The sequence below is a fragment of the Gymnoscopelus microlampas genome (assembly GCF_963454915.1).
Source record: "Gymnoscopelus microlampas genome assembly, chromosome: 15".
NCBI lineage: Eukaryota > Metazoa > Chordata > Actinopteri > Myctophiformes > Myctophidae > Gymnoscopelus > Gymnoscopelus microlampas.
Window position 1 is genome coordinate 34,682,946 of NC_139952.1, and position 25,847 is coordinate 34,708,792.

Consider the following 25,847-nt stretch of genomic DNA (forward strand, 5'->3'; position numbering starts at 1 on the left):
TAATAGCTCCTTTTATTACACACGTACAGGATAAATATTCAGGCATAGTAACATGATGGTAGAACGTGGTTAGCTAGAAGTATTGACACTTGGAAATAAAGTGTAAACACCATACAGATATGGGAACCTACAAATAAAGAGTCAATAGCTAACATTACTCAAAGATGACAACTTTCAATATTGTCCCATTCCAAAGACGTGGACACCAATTCTCAGATAAGTCAAAGAATCCTTAAGAGGGATGTGATTTTTTTATTCTCCAGGTTAAAGTTTTTTTTTTTTGACAACACTCACAGTAATTTCTATTGAAGATGTCCTGTTCCCTTGCTTTTCTCTCATTATGTTCTGCAATTTGGTGTCGCCCTGATCACATCCCTGAGAAAGTGGACTATTTGGTGTTTTATGAACATAATCAGCCTTATAGGAAAGTCAGCCTGTCACAAAATTATGACCCATTCTAAATCAAAAAGTGCTAATGCAGAAACACTACGGTGGCCACTATCCTTGAGGCCATTTAAGTTCACAATTTGTACCAACACGTGGACACACAGCCTACAGTACATTGAAAATATTTTTTAAGATGTGTAAATCATTGGTATATACTGTACCTTAGTAAAAAAATGAAATCCTTAGTTTCTGAACAATTAAGAGTATGCCAATGTTTCATAAATCCTTATCACTCAAAACGGAATTGTTATGAAAATCTCAGTAATAGAAGTGCTTTTAGGGCATAGTCGGACCAAATCTAAAGCCAGTTATACTTGGTTGAGTGCCAATTCAAAAACAGCCAACCTAAAAGCTTGCAAAGCATTGTTGTGAGCTTGTAGATCTGCCATTTTCAACCAAGTATAAATCACCCTTAATACACCACAGGGGGTCAAAAAGAGCTACTGTAGCCAGAGCTTAGCCATTAGTTGTGTCTCTCACAGTAAAATCCTGAGTGTTAATTGTACAAGTGTAAAAATTGACCCAAAAGGGTCTGAGTTAAATTAACACAACAAATTCTACTGTGCAGCTAAACAATGTCATGTTTTTCCATCTTGTTGCTGACACAAAAGAATGTACCACCAGGTATTTCGTTTTGGAAAAATAAAAGTGCTTTAATTCCTGCTTTGATGATTTGAACTTCAATTGACAAGCCCTCTTTGCTCCTGCTGTTTGGAAAGAGGCTGTTATTGTCTTACCGATCAGTACAGAGTACAGAACAGAGGGTAAAAGTCTATTCTTTTCATGCGGAACAATCCGTTAACTGGAAATGGGTTGAGACTGCCTGATGGTTTTGTTCTGTGCAATGTGTCTGTGCTGGTGTTTGGAGTGTTCTCTGGGAAGGTTTACATGGCAGCCATCTTGCTGGCCTCTCGGACCCCACTCAGATAGGCCCCCGTCACAGTCTGAGGAAAGTGTCTGTTGGTTGCCTGATAATACAAAGCCATAGAAATAATTGCATGAAAAAAGGCATGAAACTGTATCCACCCCACCAATTACCCTTTTTCACCCCAATTCAGTCCTTCTGTCAATTCCTCTTCAAGTCTCCTTGTACGAACAGTCCCTTATTGCTGATGACCCCTACCGAGTGGTCTTAAGGAGGGTGTGTTGGTAGTCTGATTCTTTTCATCCGACAGTAAGGAGTTTCACCGGGAGGACATGAAGCGTGCGGAGGTACACGTCATCCTTCCCAGTTCAGCTCCCCACTGAACATGTGCCCTCCCCACCTGCCTTCCCACCGTCAAACAGGCCAGTGGTGTTCATTGGGACACCCGGCGACACCCGATTCAAACCCCTAGTCATACAATAGGAGGAAGTCAATTGAAAAGCTCACCTCGCCAGCAAAGAAGACTTTTCCCTGTATGTCCTCAGCAATGATGTCATAGGCCTCTCCGCTGCCTCCGGTCTTCACAAAGCTGTAGGACATCTGAGCCCATACGTCTTTGCTCCAGTGGGTGACAAAGAAATTCATAGGATCTGGGACCTCCTAATTAAGAGGAAAGAAATGAGGTTAAATCGGTTATAAGCAAATAGCAGGTCATTGCTAAGGAAATAATTGACAGCTGCAGCCCTACATCCATCCTCAGTCAACTTGCATTATTTCAACATTGTGTGCATTCAGTTTGTATTGTGGCCGGTCACTCAAACGTTAAACTTACTGTAAATGAGGATTAGTCTACTCATTTGCACAATGGGATGGTGTTACCTGTTCCTTGAAGAGTTCACGCAGGACCTTCATGCACTCCTCTACCACCTCTTTCTCCTCCATTTCCATGATAGAAGCTACAGCATCACCGCTGACAACAGACATGAGGACTGACTGCTTCCCCTGCAGATGATCAAGCGCCACAGTACAAGTTTAGTTCAAGTTCAAGGATCTCAGTTTCCTAAAAAAAGAAAATTAATAGATACCTCACTCTCCTCCCAGTTATATTTTCTGGTCAAGGACTCTCCAGCATATTTTGTTACGGTTTAGTGGTGCAACAGTTAAACAGATAATTGATTTGGGGCCAAAATAGCTTATCTACAAGTTCACTATTTTTGCGCAGAACCATTGTACGATATATAGCATCATTAGTCCGACAGGTTCATTGATATATAAAATGTGTAAACAGATTTTAAAAAACATGCTTATCAATGATTTATCGGAAAAGTATTAGATAGAACAATTGCAATTGATAGTTGCGGCCCTATTACGGTTAATTATTACTATTTTCTACCCAGACTATTAGAGCTAATAGTAATCAAATCTGATTTCTTCTCTCATAGGCTTAGTCTTGGGTAATATTAGCCTTTGTGTTTCTTTAGTCACACAGCTTATCGGATAAAAACATTCAAACCTGTGGATCCATGTCATAAAAGACACCAAACATCCCTCTCTTGTCAGGACTAGGGGGGATGTGACCAAAATAGTCTGCTGCTTGGATCTTGCTGTCCCAGAATCTGTATGGAAACTGCAGAGCGATCTGCAGGAAGTTTTAAAACAACGTTTCATTTATTAAGTGACCAAAACATGGCAGAAAATCTGAAAAGAAATCTGCTTCTGCCACCACTTTACCAGCCAGCTGGATTTATACAATACAGCAAGTTTGAGGCGATGCCACAGTTACCCGTCACAGATTACAAAGTTTTGGATGATGGCTGGTGGTAGTTGACAGCCAGGAAAATTCTAAAATATTACTCACCTTTTCTATGATCCCTGCTCCAAGACTATGAATTGCCTTCAGCTTTCTTTCAGGAAGTGGAGGATTGAACTGAATCAAGTTATTTTGAAGTAAAGTCAATGGAACTGTAACAAGAACCTAAAAAGGGGGGAAAGGTCTTCAAATTAAAATAATGATTACACAACACAATGATATGTCACATTTTGTGGCATGCACCATGCATTTTGGACGACACTGTTGAAGTAATGTTTCACTGGTATTTTTTTATATAAAAGAAAATAGAGGTGATGAATGATGCCTTAACCTCATTCTGTAATTCCATCACATCTCACAACAATAGAAAGCACTTCAGAATCTTTTTCACCTCACATTTACCTTTTGTGCTGTCCACTGAGAGCCATTGGTGGAGGTAACTTTGACAACATCACCTGAGTAGTCGATAGACTGAACCTTAAACAGTTAAACAAAAACATTACAATATATTAAATATATACAACAACAGAGGTAAGAGTGAGGTGAAAAAGGATTAAGAGATGACAAACCGGACACTTAGTGCGAATATCAAGTCCTTCAGCCAGTTTGTGGAGGATTACAGAGTAGCCCTTGGTGAGCAAGGTGTGGTCTCCTGAGAACTGGGCAAAAAACTCATTGTGGTCCCAGGATCTAGCCGACACCTACAGAAAAACAATAAAAATGTTAAATCATATGGCTGACATGATGCAAACTCAAAACTGGTTAAAACATCAGAACAAAATATTGAAAAATATTTTGCATACACAATCTCTGAACAGCTTCAAATATTGATGGATTCACGATTTTAACATTTTTCAACCAGACCTGGTCCAGAGTGCTTCCGCAGGCATATTCCAGGTTGCTGAGATGGAACTGAAGCACTTTCTCTTCCAACTCACTGAAGCTGATACCCGACTCCTGCAGAAAGTTCTTGTAGACCTCCTGGACTTTCTCTGTAGGGATGAAATGCATACAAATGAATTATATGGAGCAAAGGGTCTTATGGGGAATGCATGTTCTTTTTTCTATACAATTACTGTTATTCACGATTGCACTCCCGCACCCCCAACTTTTTATTTTTAAGTGTGGAACAAAGAGTAATAATAATAATCTTAATGTAGTAATGACAGTGCAGGACCTCCTAGAGGGGTATCCTGGTTCTGTGACTTGTCCTTCCTCCATTCTGACACCACGTCCAGGATGGCGTTGAAGTGAAAGTCCATGCGCTTGTCAATGGCTGGGTCAGTAGCCCGTCCTCCCTCCTGGAAGAGGTCGCACCGCTCTCCCAGCTTGTGCATCTTGACACCCATCTGCTCACAAGAAAGGTAAAGATGGCATCTATGCCTGCCTTACGTGTGATTATGAATCCTACCAACGATAGACCCACCTTACCTGTGTCTGACTGGCTCCCTGGCAGGGATAGTTTTACTGAGGTTAAGGTTAGGTTTAGCCATAGTCTTACTGAGGTTAGGGTTAGGTTTGGGCATAGTTTTACTGAGGTTAAGGTTAGGTTTAGGCATAGTTGCAAAAACGAGAACTGTCAATCACAGCAACTACTGGCAAATCACAGTGGGTTCACCTAGAACTGCAGTGGGATCCATAATAACTCCTCTCTTACTGGTCTTTATCTCATGCGGAGTGTCTCACAAAAACATACACAGGTCTGATCTCTCAATCCTGAGACTATGCTGTCATGGTCTACCACTTTTCAAATATAGCTGTGTACATCTCATCCTACTTGCCATTACTTTTCAGTTTCATGTACAATTGACTTGTCTAGCCATAATGTTAATGACATTACAGCACTTTGTGTGCCAGCGAAAAAACTTCAAATTGCAACCTTTGACTGTCTGGTGAAACAAACATAATTGACACATTTACAATCAGACACTGTGCATTACAGACACATTTGAATGATGGCATTCTGACCGACAGATGGAGAGAGGTAGACAGAGAGAGTGGAATACAGTAAGGACGATCTACAACTGGTAATGACATGCCACTGTACTTTTCCATGGCTCTAGATAGTCATTTCACTGCATATATCTCTATTATTATTAGGGCATGCATCCTGGTAGTCCATTTGTCCATTTGTGCTCAACTGAGCATACCTTTCTAGTATTTATTTAATTGAACTCCAGCACTTACTGTAGGCGGGTAAAGTCAAACTTTATTCAAAGGATTTCGCACAGAAGTAAAAAAGAAATGTCTCACCTGCTCACACATCAGAGCGATGGGGTTGTTTACACAGCCATTGACAATCTGAGCTCCCCTGCCCACAGTGGGGCCTAGAGATTTTTCATCCCACACACGGCCTCCAATTCTGTCCCTTGCTTCGAGCACCACCACCTGGAACATCATTCATATTGCACAGGATTAGGGAACATTGCTGCCATCTGCCAATGTATTGGAAGAAAGTTTACTAAAATACTTTAGTTTGATGGTCTAGCTAGCCTAACCTGCGTGCCAAAGTTCTGCAGTTGCCGTGCAGCAGCCAGTCCTGATGCCCCCGCTCCGATCACAATCACATTTTTCTGCAAAGACAGGCAAAATATTCAACTACAACCTAAATTGGGTAGAAAATAGGGTAAAACTAATTGGCTACTCTAAAAAAGGAAAAAGAAGGTGGTGAAAAAGGACAGAAGTCAACACTCACAGAGCGGTATTTCTCAGGCAGGAGAGGCTGTTTGACTGCCAGCACTCCAGTGTTAATGAGGCCCTTCCTGGTCATGAAGCGAAGCACCTGGTCCAGTTCCTGCACACAGCGCACACGCACCAAGCCACGGACGATGACATGTGGAGCGCACTTCTGGGGAGTCAGCACCTCCTGAATGAGTCGATTGAAATGAAAGGAGGTTCAAGTGTCATTCACTGTTTCAAGGGTAAGTTTCTCCTGAAACATTTTATTTATTTCTTGCAACTGTGATTTCAGACATATTGGGTGCCAGTGGTCACTTCAAGGCTACAGAGAGCAGGTTACATGCAAAGGAAGCAAACACAGTTCTCAAAAATTAAAAAAAAATGTGACTTGCTGTGTATATCTGCTATTTTCTTATAGCCAATGCTAAAATCAAAAATTTCACAGATGCTTTCCCGGTTTTAATGGGTTAAATGCATCAAACAGGGGAAATATAAAATCATTGGATGTCATTACTTGTTAGTAATCTATACTGTACCGTACAGTCCCTGTGCCAGGAGGCCAGAATGAGGTTTCGCAGGGCCAGGTACATGGTGGGATCTCGAGAAAACTCAGGAAACTCGTACAGCTCATCCAGTTCCATCATATCTGGTCGCACACACAGGGCTTTTCCACACTCATTGGGCTGATAGAAGGGCTGGAAGTATGGACACATACCTGGAACTGCAGAAAACAATCATTATTGTAAGGGTTAAAATATAACGAGATGCATCTGGATGGATTCATTTAATGGTACAATTTGGAGCCAATGCTCCCTCACAGTAAGCTGCTCTCTTGTAATGGTTAGACTTCAAGCGCCCAGATTGTCACTGTACAGTACGCAAAACAATAGTCAAAACAGGGGGCGACCCAACAGCCGAATGGTGCGTACCACAAACTACATAAGACTGCCTGACGTTACAGTGAGTCCCCAGTTTACTCCCGTGCTGGGCCGACCATTTGCTGCATGTCACTCCCCTTATCTCTCCCAGTTTTATATCTCTCACTGACTATCCGTTAAGGCAGAATTAAAAAGCCCCAAATAAACATACACACATTATTTATTTTACAGTCAAATTAGGCCATTCCTTTCCATGTCCCAGACTTACTTTGAGGCTGGACGGTTCTGCAGTGCTCTGCTCTCAGGTCTGACAGAGATGTGTTACTGGGGGATCCTGATGGACTCATGCCCACACAGTCAGGGTAGTAGGCAGCAAGGAACGGACTGGCTGGACTCTCTTTAAGCAGTGGTGGCAAGATCAGCATCGAATGCCACCAGCTGTCTATCACTTCAGCCACTCTCAATACAGTGTAGACAAAACAAAACCTAAGAGTTATATACTATACATTGGACATGTTAGTCCTAAAACAAATACATTGTACAACAAACAGCTCAAATAACCGATCTATAAGCTCACAACGGAACTTATAAATAATGACAAGCATAAACTAAGGATGACAGGGTTCATGTACAGTTAACCAGCGTTAACCATGTAAACGTACTGCATCATACAGTAGTAATGTGATACTAATAATGTTTTGGTGGATGCAGAGCTATGAAAACATTATTGGGTAAAATGTACACAAAACTGCCATGGACTGGAACCAAAAGATGAAAAATAATATAGCAGGGCTTTGCCTAGAAGCTTGTGAAGATATCTTCATTGCTTGGGATTAAAAACAGCAATAAAATTCAATTCTAGTGGTATATATTTCAATAGCAAGCATTCAACTGTATTATTCTTTGTTTATCACTCACCAAATCCTCTGGTTGGGAGCACTGGTCTGAGCCTTCACTCTGTAAGCATCAACATAACATCGTGATGAGCATGAAATATGCTGAACAGCCAGTTAACACTTTTCCCAATGTATTTATGAAAGTAGTTTCGGGTACCAAACGTTCCAAAGCCATGTGGCCCATAGATCAGGAGCCTATCTCCTGTTTCTGTAGCATGGGGCAGCTTGTTGTACAACACAGTACAAGTTAGGCTTCAGGAATATGGAGCCTAGACAGACCATGTGTCTGGTGTGTCACCATGTAAACCCTAGCATCCCTATTGTGGGGCGAATGTTTGCCAAAATGAGCAGATCTACAAGCTCACATTGCAACGTGTTGTGATCTTGTAGATCGGCTCTTTTCAGTGAAGATATTTAGTGTAGATGGAAAAAGGAGGAAGCCCAGTATAGAGCCCAGGGGGACAACAAGTCAACAAAGTATAGAAGGTTTGAATGGCTTAAAAACACACTGCTCTTACCCAGAACGGTAGCTGCTGATCTGCCATGAACGCTTTAAGACTAGGTTCACTTTTCCCATTACTGGTCCACACCTTCTTCCAGGCTGAATATGTCTCGTAGCCGTCTTTGTGGCTGACAGTTTAGGAACAGAAACGTAAAGCCTGATTTATACTTTGTTGCGTGCCGGTCTTGTGTGACGAAAATAACCGAACTACAAGCAAAGCAAAGCATCTACCATTTCCACCACAACACACACCGCTATACGACAAAGCACCATCTGGCGTTGCATTTACCAACTGACTTACCGTAATAGATGATATATAATTAAAACATGTAAAGTTGCCCAGAAATACCAGGTGCCCTCTGTTCCGGTTACCGTACAATATTATCTTTTAAAAAGTCGCCTTGTAACAGACCTATTTCCATAAAAACAACTGCATCAACAGAAAATAAATCTCGGGCGACTTTTACAAATGTTACGGTATCGCAAGGCATCTCGATAACGTACACACGTGACATGCCATATTTGGGCAACGGCCGCAACGCACCTTGGCCTCTTCACTGATTGTGATTGGCCAAGCCAAACTCTCAGCCTCGCTGATTGGCCGAGCCTTGTGCCGCTGTATGAGTGTAGGTAGGAGCGCGCGGTTTGAACCTTCAGTGTTCTAGCAATACTCGACCCAAGCGGTACTGTTGTTGACTCGCTCTTCTTCACGACGCTTCATCAACTGCCTGCCTGAGATCTGATCGCCACACGACGCATTCTCGAAGTGTCATTGATCCAACTTGCTAACCTTTCGGTTCGGTTGGATTATATTAACTTTGAGCTTGTTTGTACCATCTTGCATCATCATGGGACACCGTGCCAGCAAACCGACTCCTGCCAGTCACGGGACCACAGCATCTCGACCGTTGGTACCATTTGTTCAGGTAAGCGTCGACCTTTAGTCGTTTTTAACAAGTAAATTAACATGAATTGAAATGCATTGTGTTGTCGCATATCGTTTCTGTTGGGCAGAAACCTCTTATCTTTTTTTACTTTTTGTGTTTTTGTCATAAATTAACGCCCTACTTGATCACACTAACACTACAGCTTCAAAAGCACCGTGTTTCGAGCTGGCAGATCTGCTACTTCAGCTATTTTTTAATTTGAATCCTGATTTTGTTTTTTGGACATGAGGTTTCCACCCGGCAGAAAGATATTCACTATAATGTGTGGGTTACATGTTCATTGGCAATTTGGCACGTTAAAGATGAATTATTACACTTTGGTAGCGGTGTGGGTTGTCGGTTGTGTACCTCTTGCCACGACGTAACTCCAAAATATTGAGGAGATATAGAATATAACGTACATTACATGTTCATTAGCACTTGAGGCCAAAGTTTAACGTAGGCCTACTTTTCAAACGGACTTGCATTTGGCCAGTGTCGGCCCTATGGGGGGGCATTGGGGGGCAATGCCCCCCCAGATTAGACTTTGTGCCCCCCCAGTTCAGATTGGCCAGATGTTTTTATTTTTTAAATTGTTTTCAAGCAGCGCAGCGCAGCGCAGCGCAGTATAGCCTGCCTTTTTTTTCTCCCGCTGTGGAGTCTGTGCCTGTGGAGATGCAATGCCGACATTACATTAAAGACATTATAGGCCTAATGCTGTAATTGTATTTGTTGTTGGTGCATATAGGGGCAAGGTAAATGAACCGAATTAACCGAAATAGAGTTACAAAACACCCCAAAAAAGTAAAATATCCATCCAATAACCGAAAAAAATCGCGCGCCGGCGCTTCGCGCCGGCGCGCACGGGTCCCTCAGACAGGTGCCCCCCCTAGAATAATTAATGCCCCCCTGCTTATTACTGTCTGCAGCCGGCACTGCATTTGGCACGTTTAAGTCAAAATGTTGATATCATAACATATGTTAGAAAGCCGTTTCTCAACGTCTGGTCTGGGGCCCACCAACCAAGGGGTCCCTCGCGGGTCTGTAACTCTGAGAGGGCATCTCTTTTTTTTCCATCTTTGGAACCCCAATCTACACTGTACAATCCCTAGTGTTTATTTAACTCTGAGAGTGTACCAATGGAACCAAATGGACCTGCTGGTGGTCCCTGGACTTGACGTTGAGAACCAGTACGTTAGAAGATGTGGGTGTAGTTACATGTCATGAACTAACTCCATAACTGTTAAAAACGTGATTCAAATCTAAAAAATCTCTCCAAAGGTGAGAATATTTACAAAGCAATACCAATGCACGGTGAAAGTAGGTCTTAAAATCACTCTTAACACCATGCAGATGCTGGAATATGCACCTCTGTTTTTTCAGTTGAGATTAATAATGAGATTGAGTCTAAATCTATATCATGCGTAGCTTGCTGTCATGACAGGTACATCACATTGAAATGAAGATAATTTGCAGAGACATTATTGAAATAAAATTATGATGTTGCCACTTAACATGAGCAATTTGGTACATATCATACAATATTTTTGTATTTTATTAAAGCACATAATTCAGCTCAACTCAATTATAGTTTCAAGTAAATATGAAAAAGCACAGTATCACATGATATTAATCAGTAAGTATGTATTTATGCGTATTCTTTTGTAACCATGTATTTTAATTACAAAAGGAAATATGGTCTTAAATCAGGTTAATATGAAAAGAATATGACATCATATTTAATAATTTTTTGTTTACTTTCCAGCTGGACAATGTTCTACCTCCAGCCCAGCAGAACCCACAGTGGCATTCAGTGGCCAGTGGTTCTTCGGTGGAGACCACTAGGACCTGTGGTACCTTTAAGCGAGTAAGTGATGTTGACCATTGTGTTGTATTCACTATAACCAGTGGTGTAAAGTAACTAAGTACATTTACTCAAGTACTGTACTTAAGTACAATTTTGAGGTATATTTACTTTACTGGAGTATTTCCAGTTTTCAGTACTTCTACTGAAAACTGGACATTCTGCATAATGAGTTCTTTCTACTTTTGGTACTTTAAGTGCATTTTAATGCCATTACTTTTGCACTTCTCACTCAAGTAAATTTTGAATTCCAGACTTTAACTTAACGTAACAGTTACATTGCAGTATTGATACTTTTACTTAAGTAAAAAGTGTGAATACTTCCGCCACTGACCATAACGATACATGGACATGTTCATTGGCATGTTAAAGCAAAATTACACTTTGGTAAAGGTTTGTGTACTGTAGGTACCTCTTGCAAGGATTGTGTAACTCCAAATACTGATGACATCTTCAGTAGTTGCTCTGTTGATTAAAACATCATAATTCAAAATATTGCATGGTGAAACATGTCTCAAAGTCACTCTTTTAGAACACAAATAAATGCTAAGTGGATTCTGACAATATGTAACATTACAAAACTCAACACTGCATTTGTTACATCATGGCAAGGTAACTTACTACACAACCCAAACCTCTGTCAACGTGTAATCTTGCTTTAACACCATACTACAGTGTTAAAAAAAATATCTAGTATTAATGTGCCTATTAACATGTCAACATAACGTTGTAGACATTTAGCTGATGTAAATTAGTTAATTAGATTGTTATCAAGAGTAACATAACAAGTGCAACAGTACATGTACAGTATCACATAGTATAATCAGTAAATATGAATTTACGTGTATTTTTGTAACCACCGTCTGTTTAACCACCTGCTCTACACACTACATTATAGGAAATATGGTCTTAAGTTAATCTGAGATAAATATTTAAATAACAATATTTTGTTTCATTTCCAGGTCGATTTCCAGGTGAAGTCCTCCACCCCCCACACAGACGCCCTGGATGACTCTGAATTTGAGGTAATTTGTGTAACCGTATATTTTTTAAATACCTGCTCTATATTAAAATAAATATGGTTTTATATTAAGTTGATCTGAGATAAATATAAAATAATAGTTAACAATATTCTGTGATTTCCAGGTGAAGTCCTCCACCCTCCACAGAGACTACCTAGACCAGCTCTTTAAGGAGTCTGATGATGAAGGGTATGGCTCTCTGGGAAGACCCAATGACAGAGAATCCCTCCAGCAAAAGAGGATCCCCACCCCGGACATCTGTGCCTATCTGCTGTCATTGAACAACAAAGACACTTTGAACATCATGTACATAGCAAAAGAACTGCACACCATTTGTACATAATTGTAAATAGTTAGAAGTAGGCCTTTTTGTATATCAATCAATCAAACTTTATTATTATTGTATTATTGTAAATCAGTTGATGGGTAATTGTGTAAATAAATGCACCCTGTATATAATTGATTTCAGTTGTGTCTTTGATTTTTTTCAGTCCTCATTGTTTCACAGAATAATGTCAAACTTCTAATAGCAGCTCAGGTGTTAAGTTTGACATTTTTGTATTGGTTCACATACGACACATTTAGCACCTAAACACACATCTACAATCATCACAACTAAGAAATGTCCTTCAGGTCCCAGTGGAGATTGAAGCAGTTTGCAGAACAACATGGTCAAAGATTCCATGTCCTGCAGTCTGCATTTTGTAATCACATACATTATGTACAGTATGTAGCAAACTTACCAAGGTTATTAAGAGTTTATTGATCTATCAGTGACAATTATTTTGAGTCGACAAGTATAGATTTGTTTTTTTCTGAACCTTGCTTTCCTTAACCACGTGAGTTTGTCAGTCTGATGTTGTGAACTTTTACAAACAATAACTTAACGTCACTTTATGAATCTAATTAATATTGAGGCCATGGATGTACTCTCAGATGTATTTTCAGTGAAAGTTGTACCAGGGTGGCCTTGCAGCAGTAACATTTTGTGGCCCCTTAGTGATGGAAATACCATTGATACAACCACACCATAGCTTGTCTTTAGTACTCCAAAGCAAAAGCAAGTGTCAAAACCGACAATTTACGTCTAGTGGAAGAACGTTATTTAGGATATGCAAAAACATAGACATGAGTAGATCATGTCTATGTCACCTAACAACTTGATTTAGTTTTTTCAAGAAAACACTAGTGACATTTGAAGAACAGGAGGCATATACAAATATTAAGTATATGTACTGATTGTTGTACTGTTACAATAATTATTGTAGTAAATCATTTCAGACACCAAGTGGCGGTGTACTACCACTACACATGGAGTTGGGGATGAGATTTTTAGCATTGTTAAAATTTAGGAATGGGTTTGGTGTGGCTAAGGCAAAGATAAGGAACTGTATTGATTCCAAGACACTGAATGCGGTCATGAAGTGCTGAACTCACCAAGTAACTAAGTGGATGTGTTCAGAATTGCAACACGCTTTTTCCACCAAGATAACTTGCACTAATTCCATTCTGGATTCTTGGAACCGTGGTGCTTTCTAGTGAGCCAGCCCTCATTCCCACCGGTTTTAAGCAGAACCACTGTAATGAAGGATATGTCATCAACGGAGGGCATTAATGATGCAAGCCATGTACATAGTACCTTGTAAAGATGAAAGACAGTATGATGGCAGTTAATAGCTCCTTTTATTACACACGTACAGGATAAATATTCAGGCATAGTAACATGATGGTAGAATGTGGTTAGCTAGAAGTATTGACACTTGGAAATAAAGTGTAAACGCCATACAGATATGGGAACCTACAAATAAAGAGTCAATAGCTAACATTACTCAAAGATGACAACTTTCAATATTGTCCCATTCCAAAGACATGGACACCAATTCTCAGATAAGTCAAAGAATCCTTAAGAGGGATGTGATTTTTTATTCTCCAGGTTAAAGTTTTTTTTTTTTACAACACTCACAGTAATTTCTATTGAAGATGTCCTGTTCCCTTGCTTTTCTCTCATTATGTTCTGCAATTTGGTGTCGCCCTGATCACATCCCTGAGAAAGTGGACTATTTGGTGTTTTATGAACATAATCAGCCTTATAGGAAAGTCAGCCTGTCACAAAATTATGACCCATTCTAAATCAAAAAGTGCTAATGCAGAAACACTACGGTGGCCACTATCCTTGAGGCCATTTAAGTTCACAATTTGTACCAACACGTGGACACACAGCCTACAGTACATTGAAAATCATTTTTAAGATGTGTAAATCATTGGTATATACTGTACCTTAGTAAAAAAATCCTTAGTTTCTGAACAATTAAGAGTATGCCAATGTTTCATAAATCCTTATCACTCAAAACGGAATTGTTATGAAAATCTCAGTAATAGAAGTGCTTTTAGGGCATAGTCGGACCAAATCTAAAGCCAGTTATCCTTGGTTGAGTGCCAATTCAAAAACAGCCAACCTAAAAGCTTGCAAAGCATTGTGAGCTTGTAGATCTGCCATTTTCAACCAAGTATAAATCACCCTTAATACACCACAGGGGGTCAAAAAGAGCGACTGTAGCCAGAACTTAGCCATTATTTGTGTCTCTCACAGTAAAATCCTGAGTGTTAATTGTACAAGTGTAAAAATTGACCCAAAAGGGTCTGAGTTAAATTAACACAACAAATTCTACTGTGCAGCTAAACAATGTCATGTTTTTCCATCTTGTTGCTGACACAAACAAATGTACCACCAGGTATTTCGTTTTGGAAAAATAAAAGTGCTTTAATTCCTGCTTTGATGATTTGAACTTCAATTGACAAGCCCTCTTTGCTCCTGCTGTTTGGAAAGAGGCTGTTATTGTCTTACCGATCAGTACAGAGTACAGAACAGAGGGTAAAAGTCTATTCTTTTCATGCGGAGCAATCCGTTAACTGGAAATGGGTTGAGACTGCCTGATGGTTTTGTTCTGTGCAATGTGTCTGTGCTGGTGTTTGGAGTGTTCTCTGGGAAGGTTTACATGGCAGCCATCTTGCTGGCCTCTCGGACCCCACTCAGATAGGCCCCCGTCACAGTCTGAGGAAAGTGTCTGTTGGTTGCCTGATAATACAAAGCCATAGAAATAATTGCATGAAAAAAGGCACTTTAAAAAACTGTATCCACCCCACCAATTACCCTTTTCACCCCAATTCAGTCCTTCTGTCAATTCCTCTTCAAGTCTCCTTGTACGAACAGTCCCGTATTGCTGATGACCCCTACAGAGTGGTCTTAAGGAGGGTGTGTTGGTAGTCTGATTCTTTTCATCTGACAGTAAGGAGTTTCACCGGGAGGACATGAAGCGTGCGGAGGTACACGTCATCCTTCCCAGTTCAGCTCCCCACTGAACATGTGCCCTCCCCACCTGCCTTCCCACCCTCAAACAGGCCAGTGGTGTTCGTTGGGACACCCGGCCAATACAATAGGAGAAAGTCAATTGAAAAGCTCACCTCGCCAGCAAAGAAGACTTTTCCCTGTATGTCCTCAGCAATGATGTCATAGGCCTCTCCGCTGCCTCCGGTCTTCACAAAGCTGTAGGACATCTGAGCCCATACGTCTTTGCTCCAGTGGGTGACAAAGAAATTCATAGGATCTGGGACCTCCTTATTAAGAGGAAAGAAATAAGGTTAAATCGGTTATAAGCAAATAGCAGGTCATTGCTAAGGAAAGAATTGATACATCCATCCTCAGTCAACTTGCATTATTTCAACATTGTGTGCATGTAGTTTGTATTGTGGATGGTCACTCAAACGTTAAACTTACTGTAAATGAGGATTAGTCTATTCATTTGCACAATGTGATGGTGTTACCTGTTCCTTGAAGAGTTCACGCAGGACCTTCATGCACTCCTCTACCACCTCTTTCTCCTCCATTTCCATGATAGAAGCTACAGCATCCCCGCTGACAACAGACATGAGGACTGACTGCTTCCCCTGCAGATGATGCAAAGATGAAATTAGCGCCACAGTACTAGTTTATAGAGTTCAAGGATCCCAGTTTCCTAAAAAAAAGAAAATGTATAGATACCTCACTCTCCTCCCAGTTATATTTTCTGGTAAAGGACTCTCCAGCATATTTTGTTACGGTTTAGTGGTGCAACAGTTAAACAGATAATTGATTTGGGGCCAAAATAGCTCATCTACAAGTTCACTATTTTTGCACAGAACCGTTGTACGATATATAGCATAATTAGTCCGACAGGTTCATTGATATATAAAAAAAGTGTAAACAGATTTTAAAAATCACACCCAGTGTGAAGTGGGCGGTGTGTGGTCATCACAACATGACTCACTTTAAAAAAAGGATAAATGACTTTTTTTAAAGTCCATACTGCTATTCATAGGGCTGCACATGTGTCATGTGTTTCGCTAGCCAATCACAGTCCTGAATTTGCAAAGTCAGCCAATCACATTACAGTTAGTGGTGATGACACTAGCTGTAATGTGATTGGCTGACTTTGCAAAAGTATCAATTTGCATTAACAATGGAAGGGTAAGGGGGTATACAAATCTTTTGGTCGGTGTCAAAAACTCACTTATAGGGGGCGGCTACACCGCCCCGAAAAACGTGCTTATCAATGATTTATCGGAAAAGTATTAGATAGAACAATTGCAACTGATAGTTGCAGCCCTATTACGGTTAATTATTACTATTTTCTACCCTGACCATTAGAGCTAATAGTAATCAAATCTGATTTCTTCCCTCATAGGCTTAGTCTTGGGTAATATTAGCCTTTGTGTTTCTTTAGTCACACAGCTTATCGGGTAAAAACATTCAAACCTGTGGATCCATGTCATAAAAGACACCAAACATCCCTCTCTTGTCAGGACTAGGGGGGATGTGACCAAAATAGTCTGCTGCTTGGATCTTGCTGTCCCAGAATCTGTATGGAAACTGCAGAGCGATCTGCAGGAAGTTTTAAAACAACGTTTCATTTATTAAGTGACCAAAACATGTCAGAAAATCTGAAAAAAAATCTGCTTCTGCCACCACTTTACCAGCCAGCTGGATTTATGCAATACAAGCAAGTTTGAGGCGATGCCACAGTTACCCGTCGCAGATTACAAAGTTTTGGATGTTGGCTGGTGGTAGTTGACAGCCAGGAAAATTCTAAATTACTACTCACCTTTTCTATGATCCCTGCTCCAAGACTATGAATTGCCTTCAGCTTTCTTTCAGGAAGTGGAGGATTGAACTGAATCAAGTTATTTTGAAGTAAAGTCAATGGAACTGTAACAAGAACCTAAAAAGGGGGGAAAGGTCTTCAAATTAAATGAATTATTACACAACACAATGATATGTCACATTTTGTGGCATGGACCATGCATTTTGGAGGACACTGTTGAAGTAATGTTTCACTGGTATTTTTTTTAATTAAAAAAATAGAGATGATGCCTTAACCTCATTCTGTAATTCCATCACATCTCACAACAATAGAAAGCACTTCAGAATCTTTTTCAACTCACACTTACCTTTTGTGCTGTCCACTGAGAGCCATTGGTGGAGGTAACTTTGACAACATCACCTGAGTAGTCGATAGACTGAACCTTAAACAGTTAAACAAAAACATTACAATATATTAAATATATACAACAACAGGGGTAAGAGTGAGGTGGTGGAGTTAAGAGATGACAAACCGGACACTTAGTGCGAATATCAAGTCCTTCAGCCAGTTTGTGGAGGATTACAGAGTAGCCCTTGGTGAGCAAGGTGTGGTCTCCTGAGAACTGGGCAAAAAACTCATTGTGGTCCCAGGATCTAGCCGACACCTACAGAAAAACAATAAAAATGTTAAATCATATGGCTGACATGATGCAAACTCAAAACTGGTTAAAACATAGCAAAATATTGAAAATTGTTTTGCATACACAATCTCTGAACAGCTTCAAATATTGATGGATTCACGATTTTAAAAAGATCCAACCAGACCTGGTCCAGAGTGCTTCCGCAGGCATATTCCAGGTTGCTGAGATGGAACTGAAGCACTTTCTCTTCCAACTCACTGAAGCTGATACCCGACTCCTGCAGAAAGTTCTTGTAGACCTCCTGGACTTTCTCTGTAGGGATGAAATGCATACACATTAATTATATGGAGCAAAGGGTCTTATGGGAAATGCATGTTCTTTTTCTATACAATTACTGTTATTCACGATTGCACTCCCGCACCCCCAACTTTTTATTTTTAAGTGTGGAACAAAGAGTAATAATAATAATCATAATGTAGTAATGACAGTGCAGGACCTCCTAGAGGGGTATCCTGGTTCTGTGACTTGTCCTTCCTCCACTCTGACACCACGTCCAGGATGGCGTTGAAGTGAAAGTCCATGCGCTTGTCAATGGCTGGGTCAGTAGCCCGTCCTCCCTCCTGGAAGAGGTCGCACCGCTCTCCCAGCTTGTGCATCTTGACACCCATCTGCTCACAAGAAAGGTAAAGATGGCATCTATGCCTGCCTTACGTGTGATTATGAATCCCACCAACGATAGACACACCTTACCTGTGTCTGACTGGCTCCCTGGCAGGCATAGTTTTACTGAGGTTAAAGTTAGGTTTAGCCATAGTCTTACTGAGGTTAGGGTTAGGTTTGGGCATAGTTTTACTGAGGTTAGGGTTAGGTTTGGGCATAGTTTTACTGAGGTTAGGGTTAAGGTTAGGTTTAGGCACAGTTGCAAAAACGAGAACTGTCAGTCACAGCAACTACTGGCAAATCACAGCGGGTTCACCTAGAACTGCGGTGGGATCCATAATAACTCCTCTCTTACTGGTCTTTATCTCATGCGGAGTGTCTCACAAAAACATACACAGGTCTGATCTCTCAATCCTGAGACTATGCTGTCATGGTCTACCGCCTTTCAAATATAGCTGTGTACATCTCATCCTACTTGCCATTACTTTTCAGTTTCATGTACAATTGACTTGTCTAGCCATAATGTTAATGACATTACAGCACTTTGTGTGCCAGCGAAAAAACAAGACATTTCAAATTGCAACCCTTGACTGTCTGGTGAAACAAACATAATTGACACATTTACAATCAGACATTGTGCATTACAGACACATTTGAATGATGGCATTCTGACCGACAGATGGAGAGAGGTAGACAGAGAGAGTGGAATACAGTAAGGACGATCTACAACTGGTAATGACATGCCACTGTACTTTTCCATGGCTCTAGAGAGTCATTTCACTGCATATATTTCTATTATTATTAGGGCATGCATCCTGGTGGACATTTGCGCTCAACTGAGCATACCTTTCTAGTATTTATTTAATTGAACTGCAGCACTTACTGTAGGCGGGTAAAGTCAAACTTTATTCAAAGGATTTCGCACACAAGTTAAAAAAAAATAGTCTCACCTGCTCACACATCAGAGCGATGGGGTTGTTTACACAGCCATTGACAATCTGAGCTCCCCTGCCCACAGTGGGACCTAGAGATTTTTCATCCCACACACGGCCTCCAATTCTGTCCCTTGCTTCGAGCACCACCACCTGGAACATCATTCATATTGCACAGGATCAGGGATCATTGCTGCCATCTGCCAATGTATTGGAGGAAAGTTTACTAAAATACTTTAGTTTGATGGTCTAGCCTAACCTGCGTGCCAAAGTTCTGCAGTTGCCGTGCAGCAGCCAGTCCTGATGCCCCCGCTCCGATCACAATCACATTTTTCTGCAAAGACAGGCAAAATATTCAACTACAACCAGGGGTCATACTATAGGGACAAATTTACAGAGATACTTGGTGTTTGACCTAAAAGTGGTTTCAGTGTCAAAGCAAGACACTTTATCATCGCTGAGATGCTTCAAAGCAAGATAGTTTAACCTCAACACCTGTCAGAAGACTTCATGAATAAGTCAAGGTGAAAAGCGCTCGGGTGGCGCAACGGTAAAGTACCTTCCCACCACCCCGGAGTCTAGGGGTTCGAATCCACCGTGGTGCTTGGCCAAGTGTCTATACGAACACAAATGGCCCATGTTTGGAGGAGGGAAACGCCCATGTTTGGAAGAGGGAAACCGTGTGGGGACTGTGATATTTGTCACTGGACGTAATCCTACAGGCTGGGGAAGTTCCTGTCAGCGGGATGTAATGTGAAGTGGGAGGAGTAGGACGAAGGCTCTACGTCCGACCGGTGTGGGCTCCTCACTGGCAGGTGAGCCAGTAGGGTGAAACAGCAGTGGCAAGCAGTGGGAGGAATTAATTGGCATAACGACTAAATTGGGTAGAAAATAGGGTAAAACTAATTGGCTACTCTAAAAAAGGAAAAAGAAGGTGGTGAAAAAGGACAGAAGTCAACACTCACAGAGCGGTATTTCTCAGGCAGGAGAGGCTGTTTGACTGCCAGCACTCCAGTGTTAATGAGGCCCTTCCTGGTCATGAAGCGAAGCACCTGGTCCAGTTCCTGCACACAGCGCACACGCACCAAGCCACGGACGATGACATGTGGAGCGCACTTCTGGGGAGTCAGCACCTCCTGAATGAGTTGATTGAAATGAAAGGAGGTTCAAGTGTCATTCACTGTTTCAAGGGTAAGTTTCTCCTGAAACATTTTATTTATTTCTTGCAACTGTGATTTCAGACATATTGGGTGCCAGTGGTCACTTCAAGGCTACAGAGAGCAGGTTACATGCAAAGGAAGCAAACACAGTTCTCACAAAATTAAAAAAAAAATGTGACTTGCTGTGTATATCTGCCATTTTCTTATAGCCAATGCTAAAATCTAAAATTTCACAGATGCTTTCCCGGTTTTAATGGGTTAAATGCATCAAACAGGGGAAATATAAAATCATTGGATGTCATTACTTGTTAGTAATCTATACTGTACCGTACAGTCCCTGTGCCAGGAGGCCAGAATGAGGTTTCGCAGGGCCAGGTACATGGTGGGATCTCGAGAAAACTCAGGAAACTCGTACAGCTCATCCAGTTCCATCATATCTGGTCGCACACACAGGGCTTTTCCACACTCATTGGGCTGATAGAAGGGCTGGAAGTATGGACACATACCTGGAACTGCAGAAAACAATCATTATTGTAAGGGTTAAAATATAACGAGATGCAACTGGATGGATTCATTTAATGGTACAATTTGGAGCCAGTAAGCTGCTCTCTTGTTAGACTTCAAGCTCCCAGATTGTCACTGTACAGTACGCAAAACAATAGTCAAAACAGGGGGCGACCCAACAGCCGAATGGTGCGTACCACAAACTACATAAGACTGCCTGACGTTACAGTGAGTCCCCAGTTTACTCCCGTGCTGGGCCGACCATTTGCTGCATGTCACTCCCCTTATCTCTCCCAGTTTTATGTCTCTCACTGACTATCCGTTAAGGCAGAATTAAAAAGCCCCAAATAAACATACACACATTATTTATTTTACAGTCAAATTAGGCCATTCCTTTCCATGTCCCAGACTTACTTTGAGGCTGGACGGTTCTGCAGTGCTCTGCTCTCAGGTCTGACAGAGATGTGTTACTGGGGGATCCTGATGGACTCATGCCCACACAGTCAGGGTAGTAGGCAGCAAGGAACGGACTGGCTGGACTCTCTTTAAGCAGTGGTGGCAAGATCAGCATCGAATGCCACCAGCTGTCTATCACTTCAGCCACTCTCTATACAGTGTAGACAAAACAAAACTTAAGAGTTATATACTATACATTGGACATGTTAGTCCTAAAACAAATACATTGTACAACAAACAGCTCAAATAACCGATCTATAAGCTCACAACGGAACTTATAAATAATGACAAGCATAAACTAAGGATGACAGGGTTCATGTACAGTTAACCAGCGTTAACCATGTATACTGCATCATACAGTAGTAGTATGTTTTGGTGGATGCAGAGCTATGAAAACATTATTGGGTAAAATGTACACAAAACTGCCATGGACTGGAACCAAAAGATGAAAAATAATATAGCAGGGCTTTGCCTAGAAGCTTGTGAAGATATCTTCATTGCTTGGGATTAAAAACAGCAATATAATTCAATTCTAGTGGTATATATTTCAATAGCACGCATTCAGCTGTATTATTCTTTGTTTATCACTCACCAAATCCTCTGGTTGGGAGCACTGGTCGGAGCCTTCACTCTGTAAGCATCAACATAACAGACATCGTGACGAGCATGAAATATGCTGAACAGCCAGTTAACACTTTTTCCTATGTATTTATGAAAGTAGTTTTGGGTACCAAACGTTCCAAAGCCATGTGGCCCATAGATCAGGAGCCCATCTCCTGTTTCTGTAGCATGAGGCAGCTTGAAGTACACCCCCTGGATATGACACTAGTCTAGTGTGTCGCAAGGGACTTAACCCCAATCCTACCCTTAATGTTGAGTGCCAAGCACAATTGTTATAGTCTTACTCTTTTGTATGACTTGGCCAGGGAATTGAACCCTGACCTCCCAATCTCAGAGGGTATTTTTAAACACAAGGCCAATGAGCTGGTGTATTTACCTTGACATTATTGAACTTCATGCCACAGCGATATGTTGCTGCTAGAGAAGCAGTGAGTTGGATCTCCTTGGTGAGCTGACGCCACTTCCTGCAGTCTGGTTTAGTGCACTGAACCTGTCAGAGACAGGAGGTCCAAACCATGTATTTAGAACCACATTCTTCAAACACGGCTCAAGTTTAAGTTATTCTCCATCGTATGACAGTGCTGCTTGCCAAAAAGAGGAGGAAAAAAAGTATGACACTATCGTACAACAGAGTACCAGTTAGGCTTCAGGAATATGGAGCCTTTTAGACAGACCATGTGTCCGGTGTTTCACCATGTACACCCTAGTATCCCTATTTTGGGGCGAATGTTTGCCAAAATGAGCAGATCTACAAGCTCACATTGCAACGCGTTGTGATCTTGTAGATCGGCTATTTTCAGTGAAGATATTTAGTGTAGATGGAAAAAGGAGGAAGCCCAGTATAGAGCCCTGGGGGACAACAAGTCAACAAAGTATAGAAGGTTTGAATGGCTTAAAAAACACACTGCTCTTACCCAGAACGGTAGCTGTTGATCTGCCATGAACGCTTTAAGACTAGGTTCACTTTTCCCATTACTGGTCCACACCTTCTTCCAGGCTGAATATGTCTCGTAGCCGTCTTTGTGGCTGACAGTTTAGGAACAGAAACGTAAAGCCTGATTTATACTTTGTTGCGTGCCGGTCTTGTGTGACGAAAATAACCAAACTACAAGCAAAGCAAAGCAATGTGAGCTTGTAGATCTACCATTTCCAGCACAACACACACCGCTATACGACAAAGTATAAATGAAGCATAACTCATGTTCAGATCATCTGCCGCAAAATCAACTGCTTTTTAATGTGGCTAAAGGGAATTCTCTTTATTTCCATATCTCCCTTTTTACCTTCTATAGTAGTAATCAAAACACTCATTGCAGAAGTGTTCACCGCAGGAGAGGTGGTACCAGCGAGAGGTGTATCCGTTTTTGGCGCACCTGATTTGAGACATAAAGAACACAGTAAGGACATAGTTGTTGTTTTTTTAATCATCAAATTAAATGTGAAGACATGGATAATTGGATAGGTGTTTTAACCCATTAAAACCAGGAAAGCACACCTTTCAGATGCACTTGCAAAGCACACTGGGTACGTGGCAGAGCAACCTGCTTTCTCACACTTCCTATACTTCTTCTCGGACTGATCTTCTTCCTCCTCCGTGTCTGTGGCTTTCCTTTTGGCCTGAAATCCAAGAGGAATGTGTCATCCAGTGTAAATTGCAATCTGTAGTGTAGAGTAAACTGTCATGTTGCGTGTAAAGTATATGCACTTGCATTACAATAAAAACTGACCGCAGGTTTTGGGTAACCTTCAGGTACTATTCAAAACTAAACCGCCCCCGAGCGGCTGCAGCTTAGTGGGTAGAGACTGAGAGGTCGCCTGGTAATCAGAAAGTCATCGGCTCATGTGTCCATGAGCAAGACACTTAACCCCTGACTGACCCCCCACCCCACCCCCGAATGCTCATCATAACCATCGTCCATTTGTAAGTAGCCATCAGCTGGGCGAAGCTGACACGGACTGAATTTCCCCTGACTGAGGCTGTGGGACATTAAAATTATCCAAAAAATATATACAGTATAATTATAGTTTACCTGCCCAGGTGGAGGGTTATTGGTGCGTTTCACTCGGACATTGACCTGCCTTCCAGACGCACGGAGGGACTGACCATCTCCAGGTGAGTCCCCTGAGCTCCTCTTCTTGCCCCGCCGAGCACCAGAGGCAGTCCCAGCATAATCTGTAACATTACACATGATCAGTGGTGGAAAAAGCACTCAATATTTTTTGCTTAAGTAAAAGTATCAATACTGCAATGTAGAAATACTCTGTTACAAGCAGAAGTCCGGAATTCAAAATTTACTTGAGTAAAAGTACAGAAGTATTGGTATCAAAATGTTGTTAGCTTGTAGATCGGATATTTTCAAATGGACGAAATGTATATAGGGCTGACTCTCCGCGCACATGCATGGGGCCTTGTCGTCTTGTCTAGTCCCTTTAACGACTTAATTAAGCCCCAATTTTCCTCAAACCTTGTACATTATTTCGAAAATGTTGTAAAAAAAAATCGTCCCAAAATAGGGATGCCTGCGTTAAAAAGTGGTTAAACAGACGTCAAGCTGCAACCTTATGTCCAGTGGTATTAAACAATAACAAATGGTCAAATCCTGATGGCGTTTGATTGATTGAATACTTTACTAACAGTTTGTAAAAAAAAGAAAAGCTGAAAGTACAGTTCAATACAAAAGGATGCTAAAAGGATGCTATAACCCAATAATTATTGGGTTATAATATTGCTTTAAAGCAGAGGTCTTAACAGGGGGTCCGGGACCCCTAGGGGGTCCTCAGAGTTACTACAGGGGGTCCACCAAACCTTTGTGTGATATATATGTTTTTTTTTTACCTTAACCACTTGAACACTAGCATCCCTTTTTCTGTGGGGAGAACTTTAGCCAAAAATAGCAGATCTACAAGGTAGATCTGCTATTTTTGGCAAAGAGGTATATTATGTGTAGAGGGGGGGAAAGAGCAGACCAAGTAAACAAAAAAAAGTTTAATCTGAAACACAATTTTATACAATATAGAGGGGTCCCTGCTTCATCTCTCTCTCAGCTAGGGGGTCCTTGGCCTGAAAACGTTGAATACCCCTGCTTTAAAGCACTATGGCTTGTTTCCATTGGGGGGTATTCAATTAATCGAAAAAGACATTGACAGGATCGAATCGAATTATTATAATTATCATTCTTATTATGAATATTATCAGTATTATTATTGTCTTGAATGTGATGGTAATGGCAGCAAATGTGTACATAATACAGCAAGCTGTCCCAGACAGCCTAACAATAACACTGTCAAAGAGTGTGTGAAGCATGGCGAAAAATAGCAATAGCATATGGTAAATAAACAGCTAAACACTCACCTGTGTCCGTCAGCATAGCTGACTGTGTTCTCGCTCTGCGACGCAGGATTTACTGTAATGTTTTAATCGGGTTATAATAAGAATAACTTTAATTTATAGTCGCTCCCTTTATTATAAAGGAGCAATCAATGCGCTGTTGTCTCTCCAGATAACCACTTCCGGTGTTTTAAAGGAAGAGGAGGTGTGCTTCGAGTTTTGACCATGGTTTTGACCTCTGCTGCTCGCCGTACGGGGGTAACCGTCGGTGTTGCCAGATTCTGCGAAAGAAATAAGCAACCCAGGTCTATGAAAACGAGCCCAAAAGAAAAGAAGCGACAAGGCTACGGCTATTTGAAAATAGCCAATCTACAAGCTTTTCAAAAAAAGAAACAAATAATCCTGGGGAAAAAATAGGTAATTTTGCGGAAAAAATGGAAACATTTTAACAAAACAAGAAATCTTGTATGGTGGTCCTTGGCACAGAATATTTTCAGATGGGGGTTCCGTGGACAAATACATATTAACTTGGGGCCCTTG

General features: G+C 41.2%; 1 protein-coding gene across 3 annotated transcripts; it reads right to left on the reverse strand.

Moving 5' to 3' along the window:
* kdm1b (lysine demethylase 1B) lies at positions 1-25,486 on the reverse strand. 3 transcript variants are annotated; one of them, XM_084080215.1, is made up of 21 exons: positions 25,332-25,486; positions 24,010-24,152; positions 23,475-23,596; positions 23,263-23,352; positions 22,894-23,005; positions 22,356-22,469; positions 7,598-7,636; positions 6,948-7,140; positions 6,338-6,522; positions 5,818-5,988; positions 5,621-5,695; positions 5,376-5,510; positions 4,300-4,471; positions 3,987-4,114; positions 3,692-3,823; positions 3,525-3,599; positions 3,171-3,287; positions 2,826-2,951; positions 2,192-2,314; positions 1,820-1,972; positions 1-1,415 (listed from the first exon to the last, which is right to left on the reverse strand). In XM_084080215.1, the coding sequence occupies exons 1-21, from the start codon at positions 25,345-25,347 to the stop codon at positions 1,332-1,334; spliced, it is 2,505 nt and encodes an 834-aa protein (XP_083936341.1). In that variant the 5' UTR covers positions 25,348-25,486; the 3' UTR covers positions 1-1,331. The 3 variants fall into 3 exon arrangements, with proteins under 3 accessions (XP_083936341.1, XP_083936342.1, XP_083936343.1); XM_084080216.1 differs by having other exon boundaries at positions 6,948-7,136; positions 7,594-7,636; XM_084080217.1 differs by lacking the exons at positions 1-1,415; positions 1,820-1,972; positions 2,192-2,314; ... (10 more) ...; positions 6,948-7,140; positions 7,598-7,636 and adding exons at positions 14,370-14,965; positions 15,352-15,504; positions 15,712-15,834; ... (10 more) ...; positions 21,317-21,509; positions 21,951-21,989.
* Positions 25,487-25,847: the final 361 nt, after the last annotated feature.